Below are 26,229 nucleotides of genomic sequence, written 5' to 3'. Positions count from 1 at the left end.
AGTTGATGATGCCATCCAACCATCTCATCCTCTGTCATCCCCTTCTCCTCCTGCCTCCAATCTTTCCCAGCATCAGGGTCTTTTCAAATGGGTCAGCTCTCTGCATCAGGTAGCCAAAGTATTGGAGTTTCAACTTCAACATCAGTCCTTTGAATGCACACCCAGGACTGATCTCCTTTAGAATGGACCAGTTGGATCTCCTTGCAGTCCAAGGGACTCTCAAGAGTCTTCTCCAACACCACAGTTCAAAAGCATCAATTCTTCAGCACTCAGCTTTATTTATAGTCCAACTTTCCTATCCATACATGACTACTGGAAAAACCATAGCCTTGACTAGATGGACCTTTGTTGGCAAAGTAATGTCTCTGCTTTTGAATATGCTATCTAGGTTGGTCATAACTTTCCTTCCAAGGAGTAAGCGTTTTTTAATTTCATGGCTGCAGTCACCATCTGTAGTGATTTTGGAGCCCAGGAAAATAAAGTCTGACACTGTTTCCACTGTTTCCCCATCTATTTGCCATGAAGTGATGGGGCTGGATGCCATGATCTTAGTTTTCTGAATGTTGAGCTTTAAGCCAACTTTTTCATTCTTCTCTTTCACTTTCATCAAGAGACTCTTCAGTTCTTCACTTTCTGCCATAAGGTTGGTGTCATCTGCATATCTGAGGTTATTAATATTTATCTTGGCAATCTTGATTCCAGCTTGTGATTCCTCCAGCCCGGAGTTTTTCATGAGTACTCTGCATATAAGTTAAAAAAGCAGGGTGACAATATATAGCCTTGACGTACTCCTTTTCCTATTTGGAACCAGTCATTTGTTCCATGTCCAGTTCTAACTGTTGCTTCCTGACCTGCATACAGGTTTCTTAAGAGGCAGGTCAGGTGGTCTGATATTCCCAAGATTTCAGAATTTTCCACAGTTTATTGTGATCCACACAGTCAAAGGCTTTGGCATAGTCAATAAAGCAGAAATAGATGTTTTTCTGGAACTTGTTGCTTTTACAATGATCCAGCAGATGCTGGCAATTTGATATCTGGTTCCTCTGCCTTTTCGAAAACCAGCTTGAACATCTGGAAGTTCACAGTTCATGTATTGCTGAAGCCTGGCTTGGAGAATTTTGAGCATTATTTTACTAGTGTGTGCTCCTGCTAAGTCGCTTCAGTCATGTCCGACTCTGTGCTAACCCATAGATGGCAGCCCACCAGGCTCCCCTGTCCCTGGGATTCTCCAGGCAAGAACACTGGAGTGGGTTGCCATTTCCTTCTCCAATGCATGAAACTGAAAAGTGAAAGTGAAGTTGCTCAGTCTTGTCCAACTCTTAGTGACCCCATGGGCTGCAGCCCACCAGGCTCCTCTGTCCATGGGATATTCCAGGCAAGAGTACTGGAGTGGGGTGCCATCGCCTTCTCCGTTACTAGCATGTGAGATGAGTGCAATTGTGCAGTAGTTTGAGTATTTGGCATTGCCTTTCTTTGGGATTGGAATGAAAACCGACCTATCCCAGTCCTTTGGCCACTGCTGAATTTTCAAAATTTGCTGACATATTGAGTGCGGCACTTTCACATCATCATCTTTTCGGAGTTTGCATAAATTGGTGTAAATGGAATTAGTTACTGTCTAGTCAGCAAAATGTTACAATTTTCAAACAAAGATATTCCAAATTCTTGAGGAATTAATGAGAAAATAGTCAAAAGTTTATGAAAATGGCTTATAGAGAATCACTTCATTTGTAAGCTACCAACTAGATAAATTTTAAGAATGGACATCTATTCTCCTCCATTTTTTTCACCCTATAGACATTCCTATATAATTTTGAGGTTGGCATACTATACACACAGTCATAGCTTTAACTGCAGTGGTGGAATACACAGTGATGACTCTTCAATCTCTTTATCCAGCCCAGTTCTTTCTTGTGCATATTAGGATTATATTTCAGTATATGTACCACATATTTCCACATAGATGCCCCATAAACATCTCATTATTCCTTTATCTGTCTTATCTCTTTTCATGAAAAGAATCATGACCCATCCGATGAACAAGGTGAAAGTGTCCTCCTACTCCAGAGCACTATGTTTAATTAATCATCACATTCTGACAATTCTACCTTATTGGTGTCCCAGGCATATTTGCTACCCTTCAGTGTTATTACCAGAGCTTTCATTCTGTCCCTCCTCACTTCTTGGCTGCTTAGTTTTGGTAGCCTCTAAATTGGTCTCCCAATTTTCCTTCTTATTTCTCATCTCTCCTCCATGCTGTTACCTAGCAGTGTGAACTTTTGTAGTTCACTGTATCTCTTTAAAATTTGCTTCCTCATCTCTGAAATAGATACTGCATTTATACATTTTACCTCATAGAATCATAGGATTATGATACATACATAAATACATACATTATATATAAACTCTGGTTATACTTGTCATACTTCACTGCAGCATATACTCTAAACTAAGCATATAAAGACTACCGTTGAAACAGATTATTTTTTAAGCTTCACAATCCATCAGGATTCTCAAGCTCACTTCTTAATAATACCTTCATAGGTTTTTTATTGCATGACAGAGCAGGCCACATATCATATATCAACTGTAATATAGCACTTTACTTCTTTAATGCAATGCTTAGCTGTAAATGTCTGTAACGACAAATGAAGTATTTAAATTTGAAGATACTTTGGATATATGGCAATACCTATAAATATAAAATTATCATTTCTGCCTGAATTGCACTTAAAAAAGTTCCAACTGCTTCTATTATTGGAAAAGTAATAATAACAATTATAACTATACCATGAAGTATTAAAAGCTGAACATTCAATTTGAAGGTGGCTAAAGTGAAAAAGTGATGAAAAATGAACCTCATAAAATGCTTGCAATTTATACACATATGCTATATAGAGGCCCTAAAGAGCAGAGAAAAGAACTTTGGAGTTTTTATTGCAGTTCATCTTTTCAGAATCTCTTTCCCTTTCTGGCACGAGGGTAGTGCTATGGTTGATAGTTCTCATCTATAGATCATCCCTTTCCTATGTAAGAAAATTTGTTCTAGGATATGTAAATCTTAACTAAAAGTGTAGGGTTTCTAAATACTGCAAATGTCTTTTTATTTGTGCTAGGTTTAATAGTTTAGAAGGCCACTAATACATTTTTAAAAGTGTTTTTATATAGACATACAGTTGACTTACAATATTGTGTTAATTTCAGATACACAGCATAGTGATTCACTGTTTTTACAGACGATACTCAATTTTTCACATTTGAAGTAGCTAACCATTAAATCCAGGTCAGGCAACTTACCGTCATTACGCAGAGTCAGTGGTGTTGGAGGACTAAGTACTCGAGCATTCGTCACTGTGTTTTTCACCAGACAAATATAGCTGCCAACATCTGATGCTTGGACTTTAGAAATATAAAGGTTGCCTGTCTCCTGGGAAATGAACCGCCGGCTGTCTTCGGCCACAAAGGAAGGGAACTCATTAAATACCCAGCTATAGATGATTTCTGAAAATATACAAAATTTAATGGTTGAAAGATAGATTATTTTATTAACAGTTATACTCAAACAACAAAGCCTTTATTGTGTTAGATATGTTGCAAGATCATACATATGTGATTCAGATATCTATATCATTTTGTATTTTATGTTCAAAGAACTATAGCTCTTCATGATTAAAGGAAGATCTGAAATATTTTATTTCATAAACATTTCTTAAAGCCCTTATCCATTCATCCATGCACTCATTCACTCAATTCTGATGTGTGTTGAATGTGTTTTAGATGACTGGCACTATGATATGATAGCACTGAAACTAAAAAGATGAGACAGAGAGTTTCCCATTCTCAAAGATCAGTCTAAGGAGAGAGATCTACCCAAACCTATGAAAAACCATGTGGAATAAAGAAATGGAGGTGTGCATTGTATCGAAAGGAAGCTGAGGGAAAAGGCAGTTAAGCCACAAGTCAATCAGCAAAAACTTCTTCGGCTGAGATGCCTGAGCTACATTCATTTACTAATTTTTTCACCAAATACTAGTTGAGGGTCATGGTAGGCCAAGAATGCTCCAAGTAGGGGGAAAAAAATGTGTGTGTTCTCATGGATCTTTCATTATAGTGGAAAGAACAAGAATACAGATCCAAAATAAGTATTTGTCAAGTGGTAATAAGTGCTGGGAAGAAAGCTAAAGCACGAATATAGAGCTGGAGAATAACAGGGGTGAAAAAGACATGTGAATTTATATTTTAAAACTCTGACTGCTGGATAGAGATGAGACTGTGTGAGGACAAAGCAGGGACCAGGGGCAGGGGAAGCAGGAGGAATAATGTCCACTAGCCTCAGTGGCTATTTTCAAAACAGACATGAAATATGTAAATGATTTGCACTAGAATGGTGCTTAGTCGTGGGGACAGTAGTGGTAAAGTGGTGGGAAGTGATTGGTTCCAGTAAAAATGTGATGTTAGAGCTGATTGGAATTGTTGATGGATTGATTATGAAATGTGAGAAGGCAAAAAAATTAGTCAAGGAGTAAGATTTTGAGCCACCACCACAGTTCTGATTTACTGGAGTGAAAAATCCCAGGAAAGGAATTAGAGTTTAGAGATACTGGAAATAAATCCAATGACTACACACAGATTCACATGGTGTGTATGTTGTGTTAAGGAACTTGCGCTCTATCCTGGATGTTTTCTAGCAAAGAGATGACATAAATATGTACATCTGTAGGTGTGGGGAAAGAACAAATTAGCCATGATGATGCAATTGGGCTCTCTCACACCATGGCCTCTCGCTCTTGCCCCACGTTTTGTAAATAATAATTATGTAACAGCTGAGATCACTTAGAGCACTGCACATGCATGTCATGAGGTGCTTGGCCACGGGCTACTTTGTGCCATAGACCTATAGGAATTTCAGCATGAAAGCCCTGGCTGCTGCTGCACATGATTATCTTATGTGAGGTTATGTTAGGGTTCCATTATGGCCATATTATGGTCATTTCTGACTGCCGCTGCAGCTGCTGTATTAGCCAGGAAAGAAGCTGTGTTATGGCTGCCATGCCAGCCAGGAGAGAATAAATGTGTCTGCAGTTCCTGTGGCTTCTCACGTCTTATTCCAGCCTCTTAGCTTGCCCCTTAGGTTCAGCGATCAATGTGAACAGCAAGACAATTGACATCACGAACAGGAACAGTGATACAATTGGTATAGTTTGCAGGATATGAACAGGTAGAGGAGCCCGGGGCTCCAACGGATGGAGGAAGCCAGTGGCCACCTTATGGCATATGGTACCATGTGGCCACAGTCCTCTCAGCGTGGATTCTGGTGGAAGACTCGGAGGCAGTGGACAGTTCACTGGATAGCACTGAAAAGGCATTACAGGCAGTGAATTCCTGTTTGCTGAACAAGGCAGCATGGACTGCTGCCGGCACCATCAGGTGGATTTTCCTGACTGCCCTGGAGGTGGATATGGATCATACCCTATACAATGCTGCACCAGTGCACAATGTGCAGAGATGTTTGGAAGAACTAGAGCAATGTATTTTGATGTTAGGGCCTTGTGGCCCTAAACCCATGGCCTTGAAGAATCCAGCATCTCTGACAGTAAGGCAGGAAGTAACAGTGATGATGAACATTATGAGATTAAGGATAATGATGATGGACGTTGTGAGACTGAGAATACCTGCTTGGCAGCGAGGCCTGTTGTACAGCAGAAAGTAAAGCATGAGCAGCCTATGGCCTGGGTGGACATCCTCAAGGGGCCCCCAATGTGACTGAGTTCACAAAATATCAATCATGTACTCATGTGGAGTTGGTTGACTTGGGTAAGCAGTTTTGGCAAAAGCATGGGGGGGTGGGATTGGGGGGGAGACATTAGCAGCATGGTTTTTGTGACTTTGGGACCCTGGACAGTATCATATGTGTTACGGATGAAATAGAATCAGTCCAGTTCAGTGGACACAGGGGTGGACAGTATCATATGTGTTATGGATGAAATAGAATCAGTCCAGTTCAGTGGACACAGGGGTGGACAGTATCATATGTGTTACGGATGAAATAGAATCAGTCCAGTTCAGTTCAGTTGCTTAGTCATGTCTGATTCTTTGCGACCCCATGGACTGCAGTGCTCTAAGCCTCCCTTTCCATCACCAACTCCCAGAGCTTACTCAAACTCATGTCCATTGAGTTGGTGATGCCATCTAACCACCTCATCTTCTGTCACCCCCTTCTCCTGCCTTCAATCTTTCCCAGCATCAGGGTCTTTTCCAATTAGTCAGTTCTTCACATCAGGTGGCCAACGTATTGGAATTTCAGCTTCAGCATCAGTCCTTCCAATGAGTATTCAGGAATGATTTCCTTTAGGATGGACTGGTTGGATGTCTTTGCTGTCCAAGGGACTCTAAAGAGTCTTCTCCAACACCACAGTTCAAAAGCATAATTCTTTGGTGCTCAGCTTTCTTTATAGTCCAACTCTCACATCCAGACATGACTACTGGAAAAACCATAGCTTTGACTAGACGGACTTTAGTTGTCAAAGTAATGTCTCTGCTTTTTACTATGCTGTCTAGGTTGATCATAACTTTTCTTCCAAGAAGCAAGCATCTTTTAATTTCATGGCTGCAGTCATCATCTGTAGTGATTTTGGAGGGTTGGCATCTGTAACCGTTTACCCTTCACTGAGACAAAGGTTGCAGAATGCTAGACCACTCATGCAAGGGAGCCCTAACCAAATGCATGCCTTCGTGGAATGGATTAATGCTGCCACCCACATTATGTGATCAAACATGGGAAAGCTTCTGGATACTGTGAATAAATGGCAGATCTATACCAAGTTGACCCAAATGATGAGAGAACTGGGCATGAAGCATTGATATTTAACCTAAATACCCGAGGCCCAGATGACAAGCGTTTTACTGGCAGCATTCAATATGCTATTTTGAACAATGCCCCATCTACTGTTTTTGAGTCCAGGACTGCTATTCTTGTGACCTAGGTGTGGTGCCCCATCTATGAGGTGACCTTGATAGTGGCTAGCTTGGGAGAAACAGAGGGACAGCAGGAGACAAAGGGGTTAGAAGTGTGAAGACCCTGAAGGGGGCCTGAGCTGGTAAAGGCCCCCTCCTGGTGATGAGAATGCAAATGTGGGCTGATGTGTTGGCAGTGGGAATTGACAAATAAAGTTGATACACAGCCCAGTGCTCTGCTCCCAGAGCTGTGGAGGCAACTGAGACCAGAGCAGAAGTTTCAGTTTGGGAGGCATCCACAGCAAGAGGTACAGGTGGTTCAGTTAAAAGATTACATGGCGCCCAAGAATGTTCTTTTGGATGATGCCCTTTTCCACTTTGAATAGGGCTCAGACCAAGGTGCCCTCCTGAAGAGTCAGGGACTGGAGATCACATGTAGAACTTGGAATTCATTGGTCACTAGCTAATGTACAGAGAGTAATGGCCCTGGTTGACGCTAGTGCTAAATGCAACCTTGTTTACATCTAGCCAGAGGCTGTGTCCTTACCTTTGGAAATTGGAAGGCTCCCTGTGTGAAAGGCTTTGTCCTATAATGTATGATGTAGGTTTATGCTGTGTTCTATGATGTAGATTTAGAGCAGTGAACTGTAAAGGCCACGCCCTGTGATGTGCTACTAACTTCTCATTCTCCTGCGGGTTTAGAACAATGTGAAAGCATTTGGAATGATGTGGTGCCCTGTGAATGCCAAAATTCCCCTCCTTGAAGGGGTGGGCCTGGCACCTGTAGGGAGTTTTTGCAGGTCCTTAATAAAAAAGCCTGAAGGGGTGGAGTTGACCTTGTGGAGGCTTTCCTGCAATTTTACAAGGACTAGACTTGACCAAGGAAGATAAAGGCACTCCACATGTAGTGGGTGGCTCTTCTAGCCCCATGAAGGCAAGGACTGCAACATGAGTTCCAGGTAATACCTGCCATTGGGTTTTGCTGTGTGTTGGGGATGTAACTGTTCATTGTTGTAGCATCTACTGCTGTTGCAAGATGTATATTCAAGGGTCAATGTTACTCACCAAGGGACCATCACAAGAGATGGATTGATGTGGATTGTGAGGTGAGAGACCCTGAAGGGGTGGAGTTTAGGGAAAGAGCAAATTAGCCAAGACGGCAGGGTCAGGCTCTCTTGCCACATGACCTCTCGCTCTTGCCCCACATTTGGTGAAAAATGATTATGCAATATCTGAGATCATGGCATCCAGTCCCATCACTTCAGGGCAAATAGATGGGGAAACAATGGAAACAGTGAGAGACTTTATTTTCTTGCACTCCAAAAACACTGCAGATGTTGACTGCAGCCATGAAATTAAAAGATGCTTGCTCCTTGGAGGAAAAGATATGACAAACCTAGACAGCATATTAAAAAGCAGAGACATTACTTTACAAAAAAAGGTGCATATAGTTAAAGCTATGGCTTCTCCAGTAGTCATGTATGGGTGTAAACTGAGCTCCAAAGAATTGATGCTTTTGAACTGTGGTGTTGGAGAAGACTCTTGAGAGTCCCTTGGGCTGCAAGGAGATCCAACCAGTCCATCCTAAAGAGAATCAGTCCTGAATATTCATTGGAAGGACTGAAGCTGAAGTGGAATCTCCAATACTTTGACCACCTGATGTGAAGAACTGACTCATTGGAAAACACCCTGATGCTGGGAAAGACTGAAGGCAGGAGGAGAAGGGACAACAGAGGATGAGATGGTTGGATGGCATCGCTGACTCAATGGACATGAGTTTGAGCAAGCTCCGGGAGCTGGTGATGGACACAGAGGCCTGGAGTGCTGCAGCCCATAGGGTTGCAAAGAGTTGGACACGACTGAGCAACTGAACTGAACTGAGCGGAACAGCTGTTTCACCATGAAAGCCCTGGATGCTGCTGCACTGGGGCTACATTGGAGCGACATCATGGTTATGTTATATTATGGTTCATTATGGCTATATTATGGTTATATTCTGGTTGCTGCTACAGCTGCTACACCAGCCAGGAGAGAGTCTGTGTTATGGCTGCCATGCCAGCCAGGAGAGAATAAACATGTCTGCAGTTCCTACAGCTCCTCACATCTTCTTCCAGCATTGTAGCTCGTGCCTTGCCACCCTAGGTTCAGCGAACAGAGAGACAATGTGAACAGCAAGACAATTGCCATCATGAACAGAACAGTGATAAAGTAGGGTATTCTGGTGATTCTGCAAAGGCTGAATTTAAGTAAGCCCAAGGTTGCCAAAGGGAGTGAGAGAACAATATTGCATACTGAAGGTAAGAGCTGAAGAAATCTGAATCAGAACCTAATCATAACAACAAGAAGAAAGATATTGGGATATTAGCCCAATAAATACATAGGAGGGGCTTCCCTGGTGACTCAGACAGTAATGAATCCTCCTGAGATGCAGGAGACTTGGGTTTGATCCCTGTGTCAGGAAAATCCCCTGGAGAAGGGAATGCCTACCCACTCCAGTATTCTTGCTTGGAGAATTCCATGGACAAAGCAGACTTGTGGGCTATATCTCATGAAGTCATAAAGACTACACTTTCAAGACAAAAGAAGAGATAGATAGTTCAGGAACACTTTCATATCTCCCTTGAATGGCTGGGAGGAGGATGGCATGTGAAGTTCAGGATTAAATAAAAATGAGGTCAAACTAATTTAAGGAGAAAGATCATTGGTTCACTTTCAGGACATTTTGAGTTTGAGGCAAATCCACATAAGCAGTTCCAGCAGTTAGTAAACATATGTTTGAAGTTCACGAGAGTAAATCTGTGGTTGGAAGTTGTTGGTATATTGGTATAATTGAATAAGGTAAGTAGATGAGAATAAATATGGTGAGAAGATAGTTCTCTGGAAAGCACAACATCTAAATAAAAGAAAGAAAACAAAAAATGTTCAGAAAGGGAGAGGGAAGGAACCATTGGAAAAATTCAAGGAGAATAAAGAAAATGCAGTGCCACAGAGGCCAGTGGCTCAACCATTTCAGGAGGGTTAAATAATGCCAGCTAAGGAAAAAGGACTTAGTAGAAATATTTATATAGATAATAAAGGTAAATGTTACTTAAGATTGACATTTGGGGTATCACTGAATGGAAACTTCAATAGATGAGTGGAAATCAAAATCATATTGCAACTGAGTTAATAAAAGAAAAAAAATTGTTTGCCAATAGCATTAAAATCTCAATAGACATTACAATTACATGTGTTATAGCTGAAAGAGCAGATTCCGAGGTCCCCTTTCTCCACAGTTATTTGCTTAATAACACCACTTGAACTTTTAAGAAAGCTCAAATGTGATTCTAATCTACAGTGAGGATTGGGAAGCCCTATTTTATGCCTTTCTTCTCTTCCTTTTTCTCTCTCCTTCCGTCTCTCCCTTCTCCTCCCTCCATCCTTTCTCCCTTCCAATATATGGCTTATTCTAATTATTATAATGAGAGTTTCATTTGTTGCTGAAACAGCACTCAGACATTTTGATACTTTTTGCAATTTACTTTTGGGTTAGACTTTACTGGAGTTATCTCAATTTTTGATTTGTATTACTAGAAAATTTGGAAGAAGTAAAGCAAAGAACAATCACATTAGAGACTATCATTAACTGAAATCTAATTTTGTTGAACCAATAGTGTTTCTTGAGTCAATGTTTTGTAAAATATTTTTAGAATAAGCAGAAAGTATTTACACAAAATTGGCATTTTTCTCAAATTTTATAGGTTAATAGGTATTTGGGTATTCAACAATGTTCATTTAGTTTTTAAAATAAGTTTTTAGTTTTATATAGCAAAGCATTGGAGAAGGCAATGGCACCCCACTCCAGTACTCTTGCCTGGAAAATCCCATGGATGGAGGAGCCTGGTAGGCTGCAGTTCATGGGATCACTGAGAGTCGGATATGACTGAGCGGCTTCACTTTCACTTTTTCACTTTCATGCATTGGAGAAGGAAATGGCAACCTACTCCAGTGTTCTTGCCTGGAGAATCCCTGGGACTGGGGAGCCTGGTGGGCTGCTGTCTATGGGGTCACACAGAGTCGGACATGACTGAAGTGACTTAGCAGTAGCAGCAGCAGCAAAGCATTTCATAATTTTAAGAAGGATAAAAAGTGGAAATAGTACCCAGTAGAAAAGCTGGCAGTCTGAATTTGGATTGGATTTTCTGCCTGTGCCAAAAATGAATATATTGAACCAGTCTAAACCTCTCTTAAAGTTACTCTTTACTTTCTCTTATACATTTTTTTTTTCATTCTCTATCAGCATTTATTTAAAATTCTTTTCAAACTTGTCTTTACTTTCATGAAAAAACAAGCATTCGCTTTACTTTTAGTATGTCAGAACCTGAAGATAACAAAAGGATTCAGGAAAGTAATAAAACATAGTTGGCTCTGAGGGCATAGTTTTTATGCCCATATAACACTTGGCTTCATAACATTTATGCTTGGCCTTAAAAATATTTTAATATAAGCTGATATATTAAGTATTGAAATCTGGATATCATTACACATTATCAGAAGCACACTAAGATTAGTTGGTTAGTTGTGATTTTTACCATTCTTCTCAGGTTTTTGTTTTTTTTTTTAATAGTATGCTTGACTTAGACAATTTAAAATGTTTTAGAAATCTTGATATTATTCTTCAATGTGTACCCCCTAAAGTTTTTATGTTAAATTTCTCTAGTGTATTTTTTTATACTGTGTGATAACATACATTTTGTTTACAAACTTGTACTGTGTTGACTTCAGGTTTTGGTTTCTTATGGGAGATTTTTTTTTTTAACTTTTTTCTTGAGTCAGTGAGAGCCATTCAATTTCACTGAAAGAACAGCACATTAAGGACCTGGTTTGGTGCAGACATTTATTCTAAATTTCCCTCTCAGGAAGACCCAAAGACTTGTCCTTTGTACCAGCATGAACTATCATCCTCAAGCTCCTAGACTCTATAGTCTACCTCCATGAATCTTTGTTGCCAACATTTCCTCAGGATTAATGGATTAATAGTATTCCTAGATGTCAGTTAGGATTTATTCCTAGAATTTTTCTATTTGTTTCTGATACCTGCTTTTTTCCCATTCCTTTGAGCTTGGCTATATATTAAGCTTTATTTTATTTATCATTTCTAAATTAGCGGAAAGGTTCTAGGTTGGCTCTATTTTCCTAGTTGAATGTCTGGGTTTTGTGGCTTTGTTCATTGCAGACTTTCATCACACTTGCTGTAATTGATTCAGTGTCGCCAAACAGACTAGATTTCTTTTGCTCCCCTGACAAATAAGATGATTACTTAAATGATGTATTTCTATGTCTACAGGGTATAAAAACATGATCATCCTTATGGGAAAAGATGTTCATTTCTTATAACTGCAGTGCCATTAATTTTTTTAAAAAGTATGAGAAAGGGGAATAAAACTGCATACTGCACTCTCTGAAGTCTTTGAAAACAATTTAAATGAGTAATCATATGCAATTCATTTCAACATTCTCTAATATAACTGCAAGTTAGAAGATAACCATTCTTCTTCCAAATAATGTGTGTACATAGTAGAAGCTGTGGGTCAAAAGATTAGGAGAGAAGACAATGGGTATAGCAATTGATTTGTTCACCACCCAATTAATACTGTGACTCTTTTAGGGAGTCTAGTATTTTTTTTGTTTTTTGTTTTTATCCTTGTCAGCTATAAAAAGGAAAACCTAAAAATCAGAATCTTCTGTATTTTTTAATATATTTTATGGTTTATAATAAAATTTTCAGCTAATGGGCTATATTTATCACAATCTCTGCTCTTATCTGTTTTTGGTTATCCTTGTAATGTGATATATATAAAATAGCTATAATTTGTTCTTTATTATACCAGTGGAACTTTTTAGTTTGTTTTAACATTAAATTAAGCTTTTTACTTGTAGTTTGATACGTTTTTTCATTAATTTTTACTGGATACTGCTTAATAGAGTGTATGTCATAAACAATTTAGTATTTATTAATTGCTTTGTAAACATTTTTGGTTTTACAGTTCCATTATCTGTTGTGACTCCTTTGCCTCCAGTTCTGAAGAAATAATTGATGTGAATATATTTGAATAATGAAACTTAGTAAGTTATTGGGTAAAATGGCACTGCTTTAAAAAATGGCACAATGAAGATATTTGCTGATATAAAGTTTGTAGCGTGTGGCTAGCTACCATTTTGAATTTTAGAATTAATGACATCATGAAGGAAATTATAGGGAATTGTACCATTAATTATCCATTACTACTTAGCATAAGGGGATATACTCCTTGGAAGGAAAGTTATGACCAACCTAGACAGCATAGTAAAAACAGAGACATTACTTTGTCAACAAAGGTCCATCTAGTCAAAGCTATGGTTTTCCCAGTGGTCATGTATGGATGTGAGAGTTGGACTATAAAGAAAGCTGAGCACCAAAGAATTGATGCTTTTGAACTGTGGTGTTGGAGAAGACTCTCAAGAGTCCCTTGAACTGCAAGGAGAGCAAACCAGTCAATCCTGAAGGAAATCATTCCTGAATATTCATTGGAAGGACTGATGCTGAAGCTGAAACTCCAATACCTTGGCCACCTGATCTGAAGAGCTGACTCATTGGAAAAGACCGAGACTGGAAAGATTGAAGGCAGGAGGAGAAGGGGTGACAGAGGATGAGACAGCTGGATGGCATCACTGACGCTATGGACATGAGTTTGGGTAAACTTTGGGAGTTTGTGATGGACAGGGAGGCCTGGCGTGCTGTGGTTCATAGGGTCGCAAAGAGTTGGATATGACGGAGTGACTGAACTGAACTGAATCTGAAACTAAGGCAATGTTATTTGCATTGCAGATTTATACCTGCATTGTGATAGAAAATGTCATTATTAGCAACATTATGTACTCTTGCCAGAGTAGAAACTAAATCTACTGCATTTACCACCATATACCTTAGGTCCCAACAGAATGGCTGGTGTTTAGTTGCTCAATACATAGTTGATGAGAAAATGAATAATTAGAAGATAAATACCAATATATATTTAATAAATAGTTCTAAATTTTAAGAGTAGATTTTTTCATATTTTATATTTCTTATTGCAAATTTTTAAAGATGTACTTGAACTTATCTTGGCCTTTAGAATATAAATCAAAGATTACGTTTGATAACTGAGCTAAAAACAGATCCTGAGAAGTAATGTAGGCAATTTTAAAAATCTGAATTGTACAGTCAATGAACAAAAGAGAAAGGGTCATGTTTACAAACTTACTATGAAGTATTTTTGTGATTTATTCTATTAAGTAAATTAAACAGAGGTTTAGAGGGATGCTAAATTTGAGGTGATCCAACCTCCCTCTTTCATGGTTGGTGACTGCAGCCATGAAATTAGACTCTAGCTTCTTGGAAGGAAGACTATGACAAACCTAGACAGCGCATTAAAAAGCAAAGACATCACTTTGCCAGCAATGATCCATATAGTCAAACTATGGGCTTTCAAGTAGTGATTACAGATGTGAGAGTTGGACCATAAAGAAGGTTGAATGCCAAAGAATTGATGATTTTGAACTGACAGCAAGGAGATCAAATCCATCAGTCCTATGGGAAATCAGCCCTGGATATTCATTGAAAGGACTGATGCTGAAGCTGAAGCTCCAATACTTTGTCCACCTAATGCGAACAGTCAACTCACTTGAAAAGATCCTGCTGCTGGAAAAGACTGAAGGCAAAAGAAGAGGGTGGCAGAGGACGAGATGGTTGGATAACATCACCAATTCAATGGATGTGAACTTGGGTGCACTCTGGGAGAGGATGAGGGCCAGGGAGGCCTGGTGTGCTGGAGTCAACAGTGTTGCAAAGAGCTGGACATGACTTAGCTACTGAACAACAACCACCACCTCCCTCTCAGGTTAAGAGTCTTAACGGTGGTCAGTCATTTTGCCTCTGCTTGAATATATCACTGTCACTGCTGAGGAAGCTGATTTGGCAGCTCGAGTTATTAAATGGATCATATCTAAAGATTATTTTGGCTGCTAGTTTGAGAGTAGAGACTGAGATTAAGACAACTTTGAGTATTCACAAGTAGGTACTGATACGTTTTTATATGCAAAGCACCATTTAAGGTATGTAGATATAAGGTGGGAGAAGGCAATGGCACCCCACTCCAGTACTCTTGCCTGGAAACTCCCATGGGCAGAGGAGCCTGGTGGGCTGCAGTCCATGGGGTCGCAAAGAGTCAGACATGACTGAGTGACTTCACTTTCACTTTTCACTTTCATGCATTGGAGAAGGACATGGCAACCCACTCCAGTGTTCTTGCCTTGAGAATCCCAGGGACGGGGGAGCCTGGTGGGCTGCCATCTATGGGGTCGCACAGAATCGGACGGACACGACTAAAGCAACTTAGCAGCAGATATAAGGTGGAGCTGGGAAAGGAACTAACTTGAGAATTAACTATGAGTTACACACTTTGCACATTTTCCCCCAACTCCCAGTCACACATATACACAGAGATTAGAAGGCAATGCCATGAATGAATAAGACTATGGACTTTGGTCACAAAGATCATAGTTCCAGTGATGGCTGCATGATCTAATGACCTATGTACATTTGGGCAAACTAGAGAGTTGCCTGGTGGCTCAAATGGTAAAGCCTCTGCCTGCAATGCAGGAGACCCGGGTTCGATCCCTGTGTAGGGAAGATCCCCTGGAGAAGGAAATGGTAACCCACACCAATACTCTTGCCTTGAAAATTCCATGGACAGAGGAGCCTTGTAGGCTACAGTCCATGGGTCACAAAGAGTCAGACACAACTGAGCGACTTCACTCACTCACTTTAGTCTCTCATCTATAAAATGCGATTAATGGTGAAATTGTAGGTTAAATGAGATATTATATGTAAGATTAGTACTTTTAGAACTAGACACAGTTATTACCATCACTATAATCATCTTCAACATTAAAGTTGTGAGGCTCAAATGGGTGAGCCAGTGGAAAATTATACCTAATAAATTTTAGAGAAAAAAATGCAGTCTGACTCACCCTAAGCCTGTATCTTGTCATCATATTTTATCTTTGCATCACACTCCTTTAATTATTATATTCTAATATTGTGAGTGTGTGTGTGTGTGCTAAGTTGTTTCAGTCATGTCCAACTCTTAGGGACCCTATGGTCCATAGCCTGCCAGGCTCCTCTGTCCATGGGATTCTCCAGGCAAGAACACTGGTGTGGGTTGCCATTCCCACCTCCAGAGGATCTTCCTGACCCAGGGACTAGACCTGCATTTCTCACATCTCCTGAACTGGTAGCAGGTGCTTTACCACTAGTGCCACCTGGGAAGCCTATTCTAATATTATTGAATCTCAATTTCAATATTCATAAAATAGGATAGTAATATCTAAATGGTATGATTGTGCTGAGGATTACATAAGCCACTTAAATGAGAGTGTTCAACCTGCAGAAACTGTTCAGTAAGGGTAGCTGTTGGCTTAGGATAAATGACCTGATATATTCCAGTAGAATTTGGTACAGTGCAGATTCCTTGTGAACCTTGTATGTCTGGGTTTAATTTCTACAAGTATCAAATATTTCACCTCTAAAACTTAGCCAGAAGCAAGAATGCTGAGAGCAACAGCAGAAGAAAGTTGTCTAACTGACACTTGGTTAGAGCCCACAGAATCAAGATATTTTTAAAGATGTTGTGAAAAATGCAAGAGAGGACATTTGTGATATGTTTTAAAAATTGAATCATCTTAATACAAAGACAGTCTGTATTACGTAGTTTCATTTATCTTGGTTGAACAAAACAAAGTACTAATTCTTCTTTTTATAAGTTTTTGAGACATGTATTTTCATTACATTTATTACCTAGAGTCAGAAGCAACACAGTTCTGCCTAAGAATTATAATACGTCACTGAGACAAAATAAAAATTTATATGCATATAACTCAAAACACCTTTAGCAAAACAAAATATAAAGAAAAGAGTATTTATAATGGAAACAGTAGTAAACTGGCATTCTCTCACAATCCATAACTCAAAGGATTCCAAGGAAGTGAATTCCAAGTTCTAGAGTTCAAGTGGGTGACAATAGCTATTTTTATTTTCCCTGAGGAATGTTTGACACTACAGAGGACATTTTTTTAAATCTCAGGAGCCCCGTGTCTAGATATAAAGGTCATTGCTTACTCTTTTTGAAATGCAACCTAAATTTCTTGCTTCGCTAAGGGGTTTTTAATTATTTTTTATTGAATTGTAAACTCTATCAGGTCAGAGACCAGCATTTTCCCAACAGGGTGTGATAGTCCATGGCACAGGTTCAACTTAGGTTTTGGACTTTGCATTCACACTAAACTTTCAACAATTGCTTATTAAAGTGCACCGATACTAGCCCTTGATGAACCACAAGATATCTGTTTACTAAAACCTTGCCAAGTAATAAGACCTGGTGTGCTTATCAAAATTATGAAGAGCTTAGCTGAAAGGAAAAAAAAAAAAAAGATGCATGGAGATTTACTTGGAGATTGTGTAGTTCATTCATTAGATATGACCAAGGTAACCTACAAGTTTATCCTCCTTAAATCAGAACACTTGACCTTAATGATAACAACATAACAGTGAACATTTATGTTCTTAGATCAGTTTCCTAGAAACAGAATCTGAGAAGGGAATTCCTTTGAATGTGATTCATTCATAGAGTGTTCTCAGGAGAAGGGCTTAAGGGAAGAAGGACTGGGTAAAGAGAAAAAAAAAAAAAAAAAGGATAGAATTAGTTTAGGAAACTAATCCCACTTAGGGCTTTGGGAATGCAAATTTCACTGTCGACTTGGTAAGTCAACAGAAAGTAAAGAGAATCAGTCTTTATGGCACCCCACTCCAGTACTCTTGCCTGGAAGATCCCATGGACGGAGGAGCCTGGTAGGCTGCAGTTCATGGGGTCGCTAAGAGTCGGACACGACTGAGTGACTTCACTTTCACTTTTTCACTTTCATGCATTGGAGAAGGAAATGGCAATCCACTCCAGTGTTCTTGCCTGGAGAATCCCAGGGACGGGGGAGCCTGGTGGACTGCTGTCTATGGGGTCGCACAGAGTCGGACACGACTGAAGTGACTTAGCAGCCCCTACATCCATCAGTTACTGGCTGCCAGCAGGGAGCCCTACTTGCACCTCCCTTCTCTCTGAAGAAGGTACAGCTGCCAGATGAGTGCAAAACCAGATGAGAGAAAACGGGATGTAACACCAATAGGATCTAGTAAAACTCTATAGCACCAATGGGTTCTGTACAGTGTTTCTATGTATATTAGTTTAGTTAAATCTTACTGAGATAAGTAACCCTGTTTTATGAATGAGGGAACTGGGATACAAAGATCAAAAACTTGACCAAGAAGTCTTACTGAGCACAGATCTCTATTTGAAAAAAGAAAAGCCTGATTAGTAGCTATTTCAAGTATCTATTAGATGGAGTTATGTATACCATAGGATCCAATTTTGCCAATTAAAACTTTCATGCTTCAAACAACTATTCAAAGAAGTGTCTAAATCCCGCTCACTAGACAAAAGGAGGTTTCTGGATTCCTATTAACTACTGAGTCACTATCTAATTAAACTGTGATCACAGAGCCTCAATTATGTTAAAAGGTAAAGGTGTATCCTGCTAGCATAAAGCCTACTGTAAAATAGGACAGAGTGCCTGACCTGCAGATGTTCACAGGGATAAAAGCAATTGTACACAGTTGCCAATAAGTATACTTATTCCTGCTCTCCTCTTATGTTAAGACTATATGGAATCTAGAAAAATGGTACGGATGAACTTATGTGCAGAGCAGGAATAGAGACGCAGATGTAGGCAATGGACTTGTGAACACAGCAGGGGAAGGAGACAGTGAGACAAATGGAGAGAGAAGCATTGATATATATACACTACCATACCATGTGTAAAATAGATGGTGGGATGCTGCTGTATAGCACAGGGAGCCTCCCAGTGCTCTCTGATGACTTAGAGGGGAGGGATGGGGGTGGGGGTAGAGAGGCTCAAGAGGGAGGGGATATAGACATAGCTTCAGATGTATACTTACAGCTGATTCACATTGCTATAAGGCAGGAACCAACACAACATTGTAAAGCAATTATTCTCTAATTAAAAATTTTTTTAAAGACTTAGAATTTTTCAAATAGTTAACCAAAAAAAAAAATCCATGCATAAATAATCCAATATTGCTGGTATCAATGATTGATGAGTAGGAAGGACTAATCTTGAGCAATATTCCAAAGGAGGGAAAAAGGAAATCTTGAATAGTAGAATAAAGTTTACTCATTTTTCTGTGTTTCATTTAGTAAAATGTATTTTATCCTAAAGGTATTTGTCATTTGAACATAAATAAAAGAAATAAAATTTAATTTAGCTCTAGGCATTTGAAGCAAAAGAAAATTCATAATGTATTCAAAACAGTCAACATTTTTCATAGTGCATTTTTAATAGATATCTAACATTTTAATTTCATGCTATGCAAATTTTATACTGTAAATTTGAAGATTTACTGCATCAGAAATATTAGCAGAAATAAATATGAGTTTAAAATTATCCCTCTTTTAGGTAGATAAGCGGAGAAGGCGATGGCACCCCACTCCAGTACTCTTGCCTGGAAAATCCCATGGACGGAAGAGTCTGGTGGGCTGCAGTCCATGCAGTCGCAAAGAGTCGGACACGACTGAGCGACTGCACTTTCACTTTTCACTTTCATGCATTGGAGAAGGAAATGGCAACCCACTCCAGTTTTCTTGCCTGGATAATCCCAGGGACGGGGAGCCTGATGGGCTGCCATCTATGGGGTCACACAGAGTCGGACACGACAGAAGTGACTTCGCAGCAGCAGTAGGTAGATAAGCTCACAGAAGACAAAATCCTACAGAGTTATGATTAGCTTAAGTGTTGTATTTTAAATATGAAATTTTGGTTGCTTTTGGATTACATTTATCATGTAGGTGCAGTAGAGAATCTTTCAGTTCAGTTCAGTTGCTCAGTCATGTCTGATTCTTTGCGACCCCATGGACTACAGCACACCAGGCTTCCTTGTCCATCACCAACTCCTGGAGCTTACTCAAACTCATGTCCATAGAGTTGGTGATGCCATCCAACCATCCCATTCTTTATCATCTGCTTCTCCTCCCTCCTTCAATCTTTCCCAGCATCAGTGTCTTTTCAAATGAGTTAGTTCTTCACATCAGGTGGCCAAAGTATTGGAGTTTCAGCTTCAGCATCAGTCCTTTCAACGAATACTCAGGACTGATTTCCTTTAGGATGGACTGGTTGGAAGTTATTGCAGTCCAAGGGACTCTCAAGAGTCTTCTCCAACACCACAGTTCAAAAGCATCAATTCTTCACTGCTCAGCTTTCTTTATAGTCCAACTCTCGCATCCATACGTGACTACTGGTAAAACCATAGCTTTGACTAGACGAACTTTTATTGGCAAAGTAATGTCTCTACTTTTTGACATTCTGTCTAGGTTTGTCATAGATTTTCTTCCAAGGACCAAGAGTCTTTTAATTTCATGGTTGCAGTCCTCATCTGCAGTGATTTTTGGAGCCCCCAAAATAAAGCTTCTTGCTGTTTCCATTGTTTCCCCATCTATGTCCCATGAACTGATGAGACCAGATGCCATGATCTTAGTTTTCTGAATGTTGAGCTTTAAGCCAACTTTTTCACTCTCCTCTTTCACTTTCATCAAAAGGCTCTTTATTTCTTCTTTGTTTTCTTCCATAAGTGTGGTGTCATCTGCATATCTGAGGTTTTTGATATTTCTACCGGCAATCTTGATTCCATCTTGTGCTTCATCCAGGCCAGCATTCCTCATGATGTACTCTGCATAGAAGTTAAATAAGCAGGGTGGCAATATACAGCCTTGATGTACCCCTTTCCCAATTTGGAAACAGTCCATTGTTCGATGTCACATTCTAGCTGTTGCTTCTTGTCCTGAATACAGATTTCTCAGGAGGCAGGTCAGGCAGTCTGGTATTTCAGTCTCTTTAAGAATTGCCCATAGTTTTCTGTGATTCATCCAGTCAAAGGCTTTTGTGTAATCAATAATGCAGAAGTAGATTTTTTTTATGGAATCCTCTTGCTTTTGCTTTTTCAATGGCCCAATGGATGTTGGTAGTTTGATCTCTGGTTCCTCTGCCTTTTCTAAATCCAGCTTGCACATCTTGAAGTTCATGATTCACATACTGTTGAAGCCTTGCTTGGAGAATTTTGAACATTACTTTACTAGCGTGTGAGATGAGTGCAATTGTGCAGTAGTTTGAGCATTCTTTGGCATTACATTTCTTTGGGATTGAAATGAAAACTGACATTTTCCAGTCCTGTGGCCACTGATGAGTTTTCCAAATTTGCTGACATATTAAGTGCAGCACTTTCACAGCATCATCTTTTAGGATTTGAAATAGGTCACCTGGAATTCCATCAAAACTCCACTAGATTTGTTCCAACAAAACTCCACTAGCTTTGTTCGTAGTGATGCTTCCTAAGGCCCACTTGACTTCACACTTTAGGATGTCTGGCTCTAGGTTAGTGATCACAGCATCATGTTTATTTGGGTCATGAAGATCTTTTTGCATAGTTCTTCTGTGTATTCTTGTCACCTCTTTTTAATATCTTCTGCTTCTGTTAGGTCCATACCCTTTCTGTCCTTTATTGTTCCCATTTTTGCATGAAATGTTCCTGTGGTATCTCTAATTCTCTTGAAAAGATCTTTAGTCTTCCAGAGTCTTTAGATCTATAAGTCTAGATATCAAGCCTAGAGAATCTTTAGATAATATGTTATTATAATGAGATTCCTGCTGCCCAACTTCTTCTTACATTCAAGGTAATTTTTCATAAACATTTTTATGTTTTTACCACTTAAGTAATATTCATTAATCCTTCATGCAAATCTTTAATGAAAGTGATTTATTTGTCACATTACCATGCATCATATAGAAATAGTTGATACTGTCTATTTATCAAGAGACACTGAAATGGTTTATTTTCTGCTCTAGGGGCTTGTCCCTATGGGTCACCTGCTTGAGAAAAAATAATACTAACCATAAATTACATATTTATATCTGTTAATATATAATCACTGTAATAAATCTTCAAATTTCTATTCATTTGAATTCACATAGCATACAACCTTGGCTAGAACTTTTTTAGTTGATTTCTTTAACAAAAATAGAAAAGTTGGTATGAGTAATACTATTAATACAAGCAATATAAAAAGTATTTAGAATTTATTAGTTTTCTAATTCTACAGGAGATTTTTTTCTGTAAAAATCAGATGTATTTTGATCTTTATAATCTTATTTGCATCTTTCCTCTCTCGCAATTATTATCGAATATGCCTATGAAATAGACGTTATGATAAATTCCAGTAATGATCAATAGAGGCTTGGGGCAAGAAGGAAGAAATATGGCTTTAAAATTGGTATATATGTATATATGTATGTGTGTGTATGTATATATATATCTTTCCTTCGTGGCTCAGATGGTAAAGAATCCACCTGTGAAACAGAAGACCTGGGTTCAATCCCTGGGTGGGAAGATTCCCTTAAGAAAAGCATGGCAACCCACTCCAGTATTCTTGCCTGGAGAATCCCCATGGACAGAGGAGCCTGGCAGGCTATAGTCCATGAAGTGCTAGAGTCAGACACGACTGAGCAACTAAAGCACAGCATAGCACAAGGCAATTGAGTGGCCACTATTCTGAGCCTAGTACTCATATTAAATATGAATGTTAGACATTCAGAGACATGTGGCTGGTATATACTATGAAAATAAATGGTTCAAATGTCAAAAATATGTTGGCTTTCCCTGAGTCAATTATTTTTTCATGTTTCTCTTATTCTCTTTTAAATTTGCCTAGAAGTTTTGCAGACTTCTATTTCCTAAACTGGCTAGTCTTTGGTTGATTCCTATATTGCCTCAATCTTTAACATGTTTTATAGTTTCTGGATAAGAAAGGTGTTTACTTTTTAAAAATCAAACTTATTCAGACTTCTTTGTTGCAAATTAATTACTTGGATGTGTTCTGAGTATTCTCCACAAGCCTGGGCTCTGTGATGTATCTTTCTCCATAAGCCTCTGTTCCTAGTTTGTTGGTTAATTAATGATTCTCATGATTGTCTAATGATATTTTCTAAAATCACAAGACTACTATTAATTAAAATAAAAATATAGCTAAAATAAAAATGCTATAATTTTCTTGGGACCCAGGATTAATCAATATTGCAGTCTTAGAAATAGGAAAACTGTATGTCTATAAGGTTTACTATAAATTTCAAGAATGCAAAGCAGTTGGACGGATAAATTTACTCAGACACCACTGATTTAGGAGTTGACTGTTAAAGATGAAAAAATGAGGAGTTCTGATTTATAGGGATCATCTAAAGAAACTGACTGCATACAAATTTCTTAAATGAAAATCACAAAATATCAGGATACATCACATCAGAGACTGGGTAAAGCGGGAAGATAGATTTTTTTAAAAATAAATACTTATTCCTTATTCTTAGTGAAAGGAAATGCTTCAGACACCAGTGATACTAGTACGAATCCTGTCACATGTGTGTTAGTTGCTTAGTGTGTCCAACTCTTTTTGCAACCCCGTGGATTGCAGCCCACCAGGGTCCTCTGCCCATGAAATTCTCTAGGCAGGAATACTGGAGTGAGTAGCCATTCCCTTCTCCAGGTGATCTTCTGACTCAGGAATCAAACCCCAGTCTCCTGAATTGCAGTCAGATTCTTTACCATCTGAGCCACCAGGGAAGCCCTGTCATAGTAGAGTAAAATGAGATGTGTACTAGGAACCTAGCTTCCTAATCCAGTGGAGACCTCTCTGCAAGAACTGAGCCTCATGAGGCTCAACTCAGAGAGTACATGCATTGGCGTAAGGTAATGTGACACTGTGGACAAAAACAAGGACTTCATATCAATGCAAAAATGCTTTTGAACTTTTGCATCTAGCAGCTATGTGGTCTTCAGCTAATTACCTGACTTTTTCAGTTCTGTTTATCCATTTGTAAAATAATAGAAATAACACCTAGTTCTTAGGATTTGAGGGAAATGTTTACAAAAATGTTAACATAATTTCATGAGTATATTAAGTGTTCATACATTTTCATTATCATCTAAACTGCTAACATGAGTATATATGTAAATATATATCTATATATTTATGTATATGTATGTAATTTTTGCTATGTGTACCATATTTGCCTAATTAGTCTAGCAGTCACTAAAAGCCCCATAAAACATTGCTTCTTACCCGTATGCATAAAAGAGTGCTTTGACTGTGCATGTTGGTAACATATATACATGCTATTCTTGTTCCAATTTATCATACAACATATAGATTGTGCAGTATTAAAATATCTGTATCTTTTATACTATTTTTTGCTTCATAATATTCCCAACTGACATCAATTTGGAGTTTAGGAGTATTTTTTTCTATAGTCATGGCACACACTTACCAATAGATCTTAAGTCTCTTGTACAAGATCTTTCATGGAATTTAAAACTTACTGTCCTTACTGTCCTGCTCTTATGCCTCAACAACCTCTTTCTTATAACACTCAATATTATCTGCCACTCTTCACTATCACTGATGCTTCATTTTAGAGTGATTCTCATATCGATATGTTTCTTACAATGTCATTTCCCTGGACTAGAATGTATTCCCCCCTTCCTTCTGCCCAATCACTCGCCTATACACAAATCAAGCACAGGTGCTGTTTTCTTGAAGAACCCATCAGGAGTCACTTTTAACTCTTCCTTTCTGAAATATTATGGCCATATCACTAACTTGTATCCTGACTTGCTTGAAATAGTACTATATACACCATTTATAGCATTTTGCCCAGTAGGATTATTAATACTTTCTCATTTCACTTTCAAAAATGTTTCTGTATTAAATATATTTTATGGTCTTCCAAATCCCTATTCATCATAAACAAAAGCTCCTCTTGTATTGGTACTGACTACGTTCTCTCATTGCCCTCTATTCTATGTGGCTATATCAGTTTCCCCTCTTGGATTATATATACATCATAGAGCATAGACACATCAGGGGCTGTGTCATATGCTTTCTGAACAAACATGGCATCAATTAAATTAAATTAATTAAAAAATTAAAGATCAAGTTACTTAAATTAATTTATATTTAGAGACTTTAAAAAGGATGTCATGTTTTCATTCAAGATAGTTGGGGATATTTGAGTGGCACCAGAGTATGCTTGCATGTCATTTCTCCAGCTGTCTAAAATAGTGTCCAACTCACCAGAGTGTCCAGGGAACAGTCTATAAATCCTTTTCTGATGATGAATGCACTCTTTTGTCATTTCATCATAAGTGAAATAAGATGTTTTCTTATATTCTTTCTTCAGCCCTTGGTAATAGAATTTTATAAATCTTTTAAGATTCTATGTGATTTTGACCCTGGATATTGCTTTAACTGTAACACTGTCTTTGCTTTCTTCAATTCACCCAAGCCTCCCTGGCCTTCTTACTTGTTTTCAACCTAAGACATGTATATTAATTTGTTACCTTAGTCTGAAACATTATTCTTCCAGATGTTTTTGTGGGTCACTGCTTGACTTCTCTTCAGATCACTGTTCAAATGGCTCCTTCTGGGCAGTGCTCTCTAGCCAACTCACCTAAACCAGCTTTATCACTCCTCTTGCGTTCCCTCTCTCTCTCACACACATATACATATGTACATACATACATACATATATATATTTCTTATTGGTTGTCTTCTGCACCACAATGTGAGTTTTATTAGGGTAGGAACCTTACCTATTGGTTCACCACCATAACCCTCAGGATTGTGAAAAGCGGCAGATACAGAATAAGTAATGGTTGAATGAACGGAGAATTAACACAATAGTGAAAATGTTTTCTACTAAATGTCATAACATAAATTTCTTGGAAATTAAATTACTGGGTACTGTTTTCCCCTTTATAAGGTAATACCCAAAATATTAATATGATTTATTAGGAAATTTTTCAGAACCCCTGGGAATGTATGCATTTTGTTCTATATGTACATGTGTGATAAAGATGAGACTTGAATAAATACCAATATTCTGACCATTTGATTATTAGTTTTCACAAATGTTGGAAGAGGAAATGAATGAAACAAGAATTTTAAATGAGAATTAAGAGAACCCTTTCACTGCAACTCTGTTACATTTCTTTTATTTCATTTCAGACTACTGACTGTAAGTTTGTGGTGAAGTTTTGTTAAGAACAACTAA

The 26,229-nt window shown here is 38.6% G+C and overlaps 1 protein-coding gene across 4 annotated transcripts in view; it reads right to left on the bottom strand.

Annotated features, from left to right (window-relative positions):
• Positions 1-26,229, bottom strand: part of CNTN5 (contactin 5) — a 1,679,852-nt gene that overhangs the window by 460,405 nt on the left and 1,193,218 nt on the right. For all 4 annotated transcript variants that reach the window (XM_027563907.1, XM_027563903.1, XM_027563906.1 and 1 more), the window contains one exon: positions 3,298-3,501. In XM_027563907.1, the coding sequence (XP_027419708.1) occupies positions 3,298-3,501 (204 nt within the window). The remainder of the gene's footprint in view (positions 1-3,297; positions 3,502-26,229) is intronic.

The sequence above is a fragment of the Bos indicus x Bos taurus genome, chromosome 15, assembly GCF_003369695.1.
Source record: "Bos indicus x Bos taurus breed Angus x Brahman F1 hybrid chromosome 15, Bos_hybrid_MaternalHap_v2.0, whole genome shotgun sequence".
Classification (NCBI taxonomy): domain Eukaryota; kingdom Metazoa; phylum Chordata; class Mammalia; order Artiodactyla; family Bovidae; genus Bos; species Bos indicus x Bos taurus.
The sequence above is the reverse complement of the archived record's forward strand: the minus strand, read 5'-3'. Positions and strand labels throughout refer to the sequence as shown.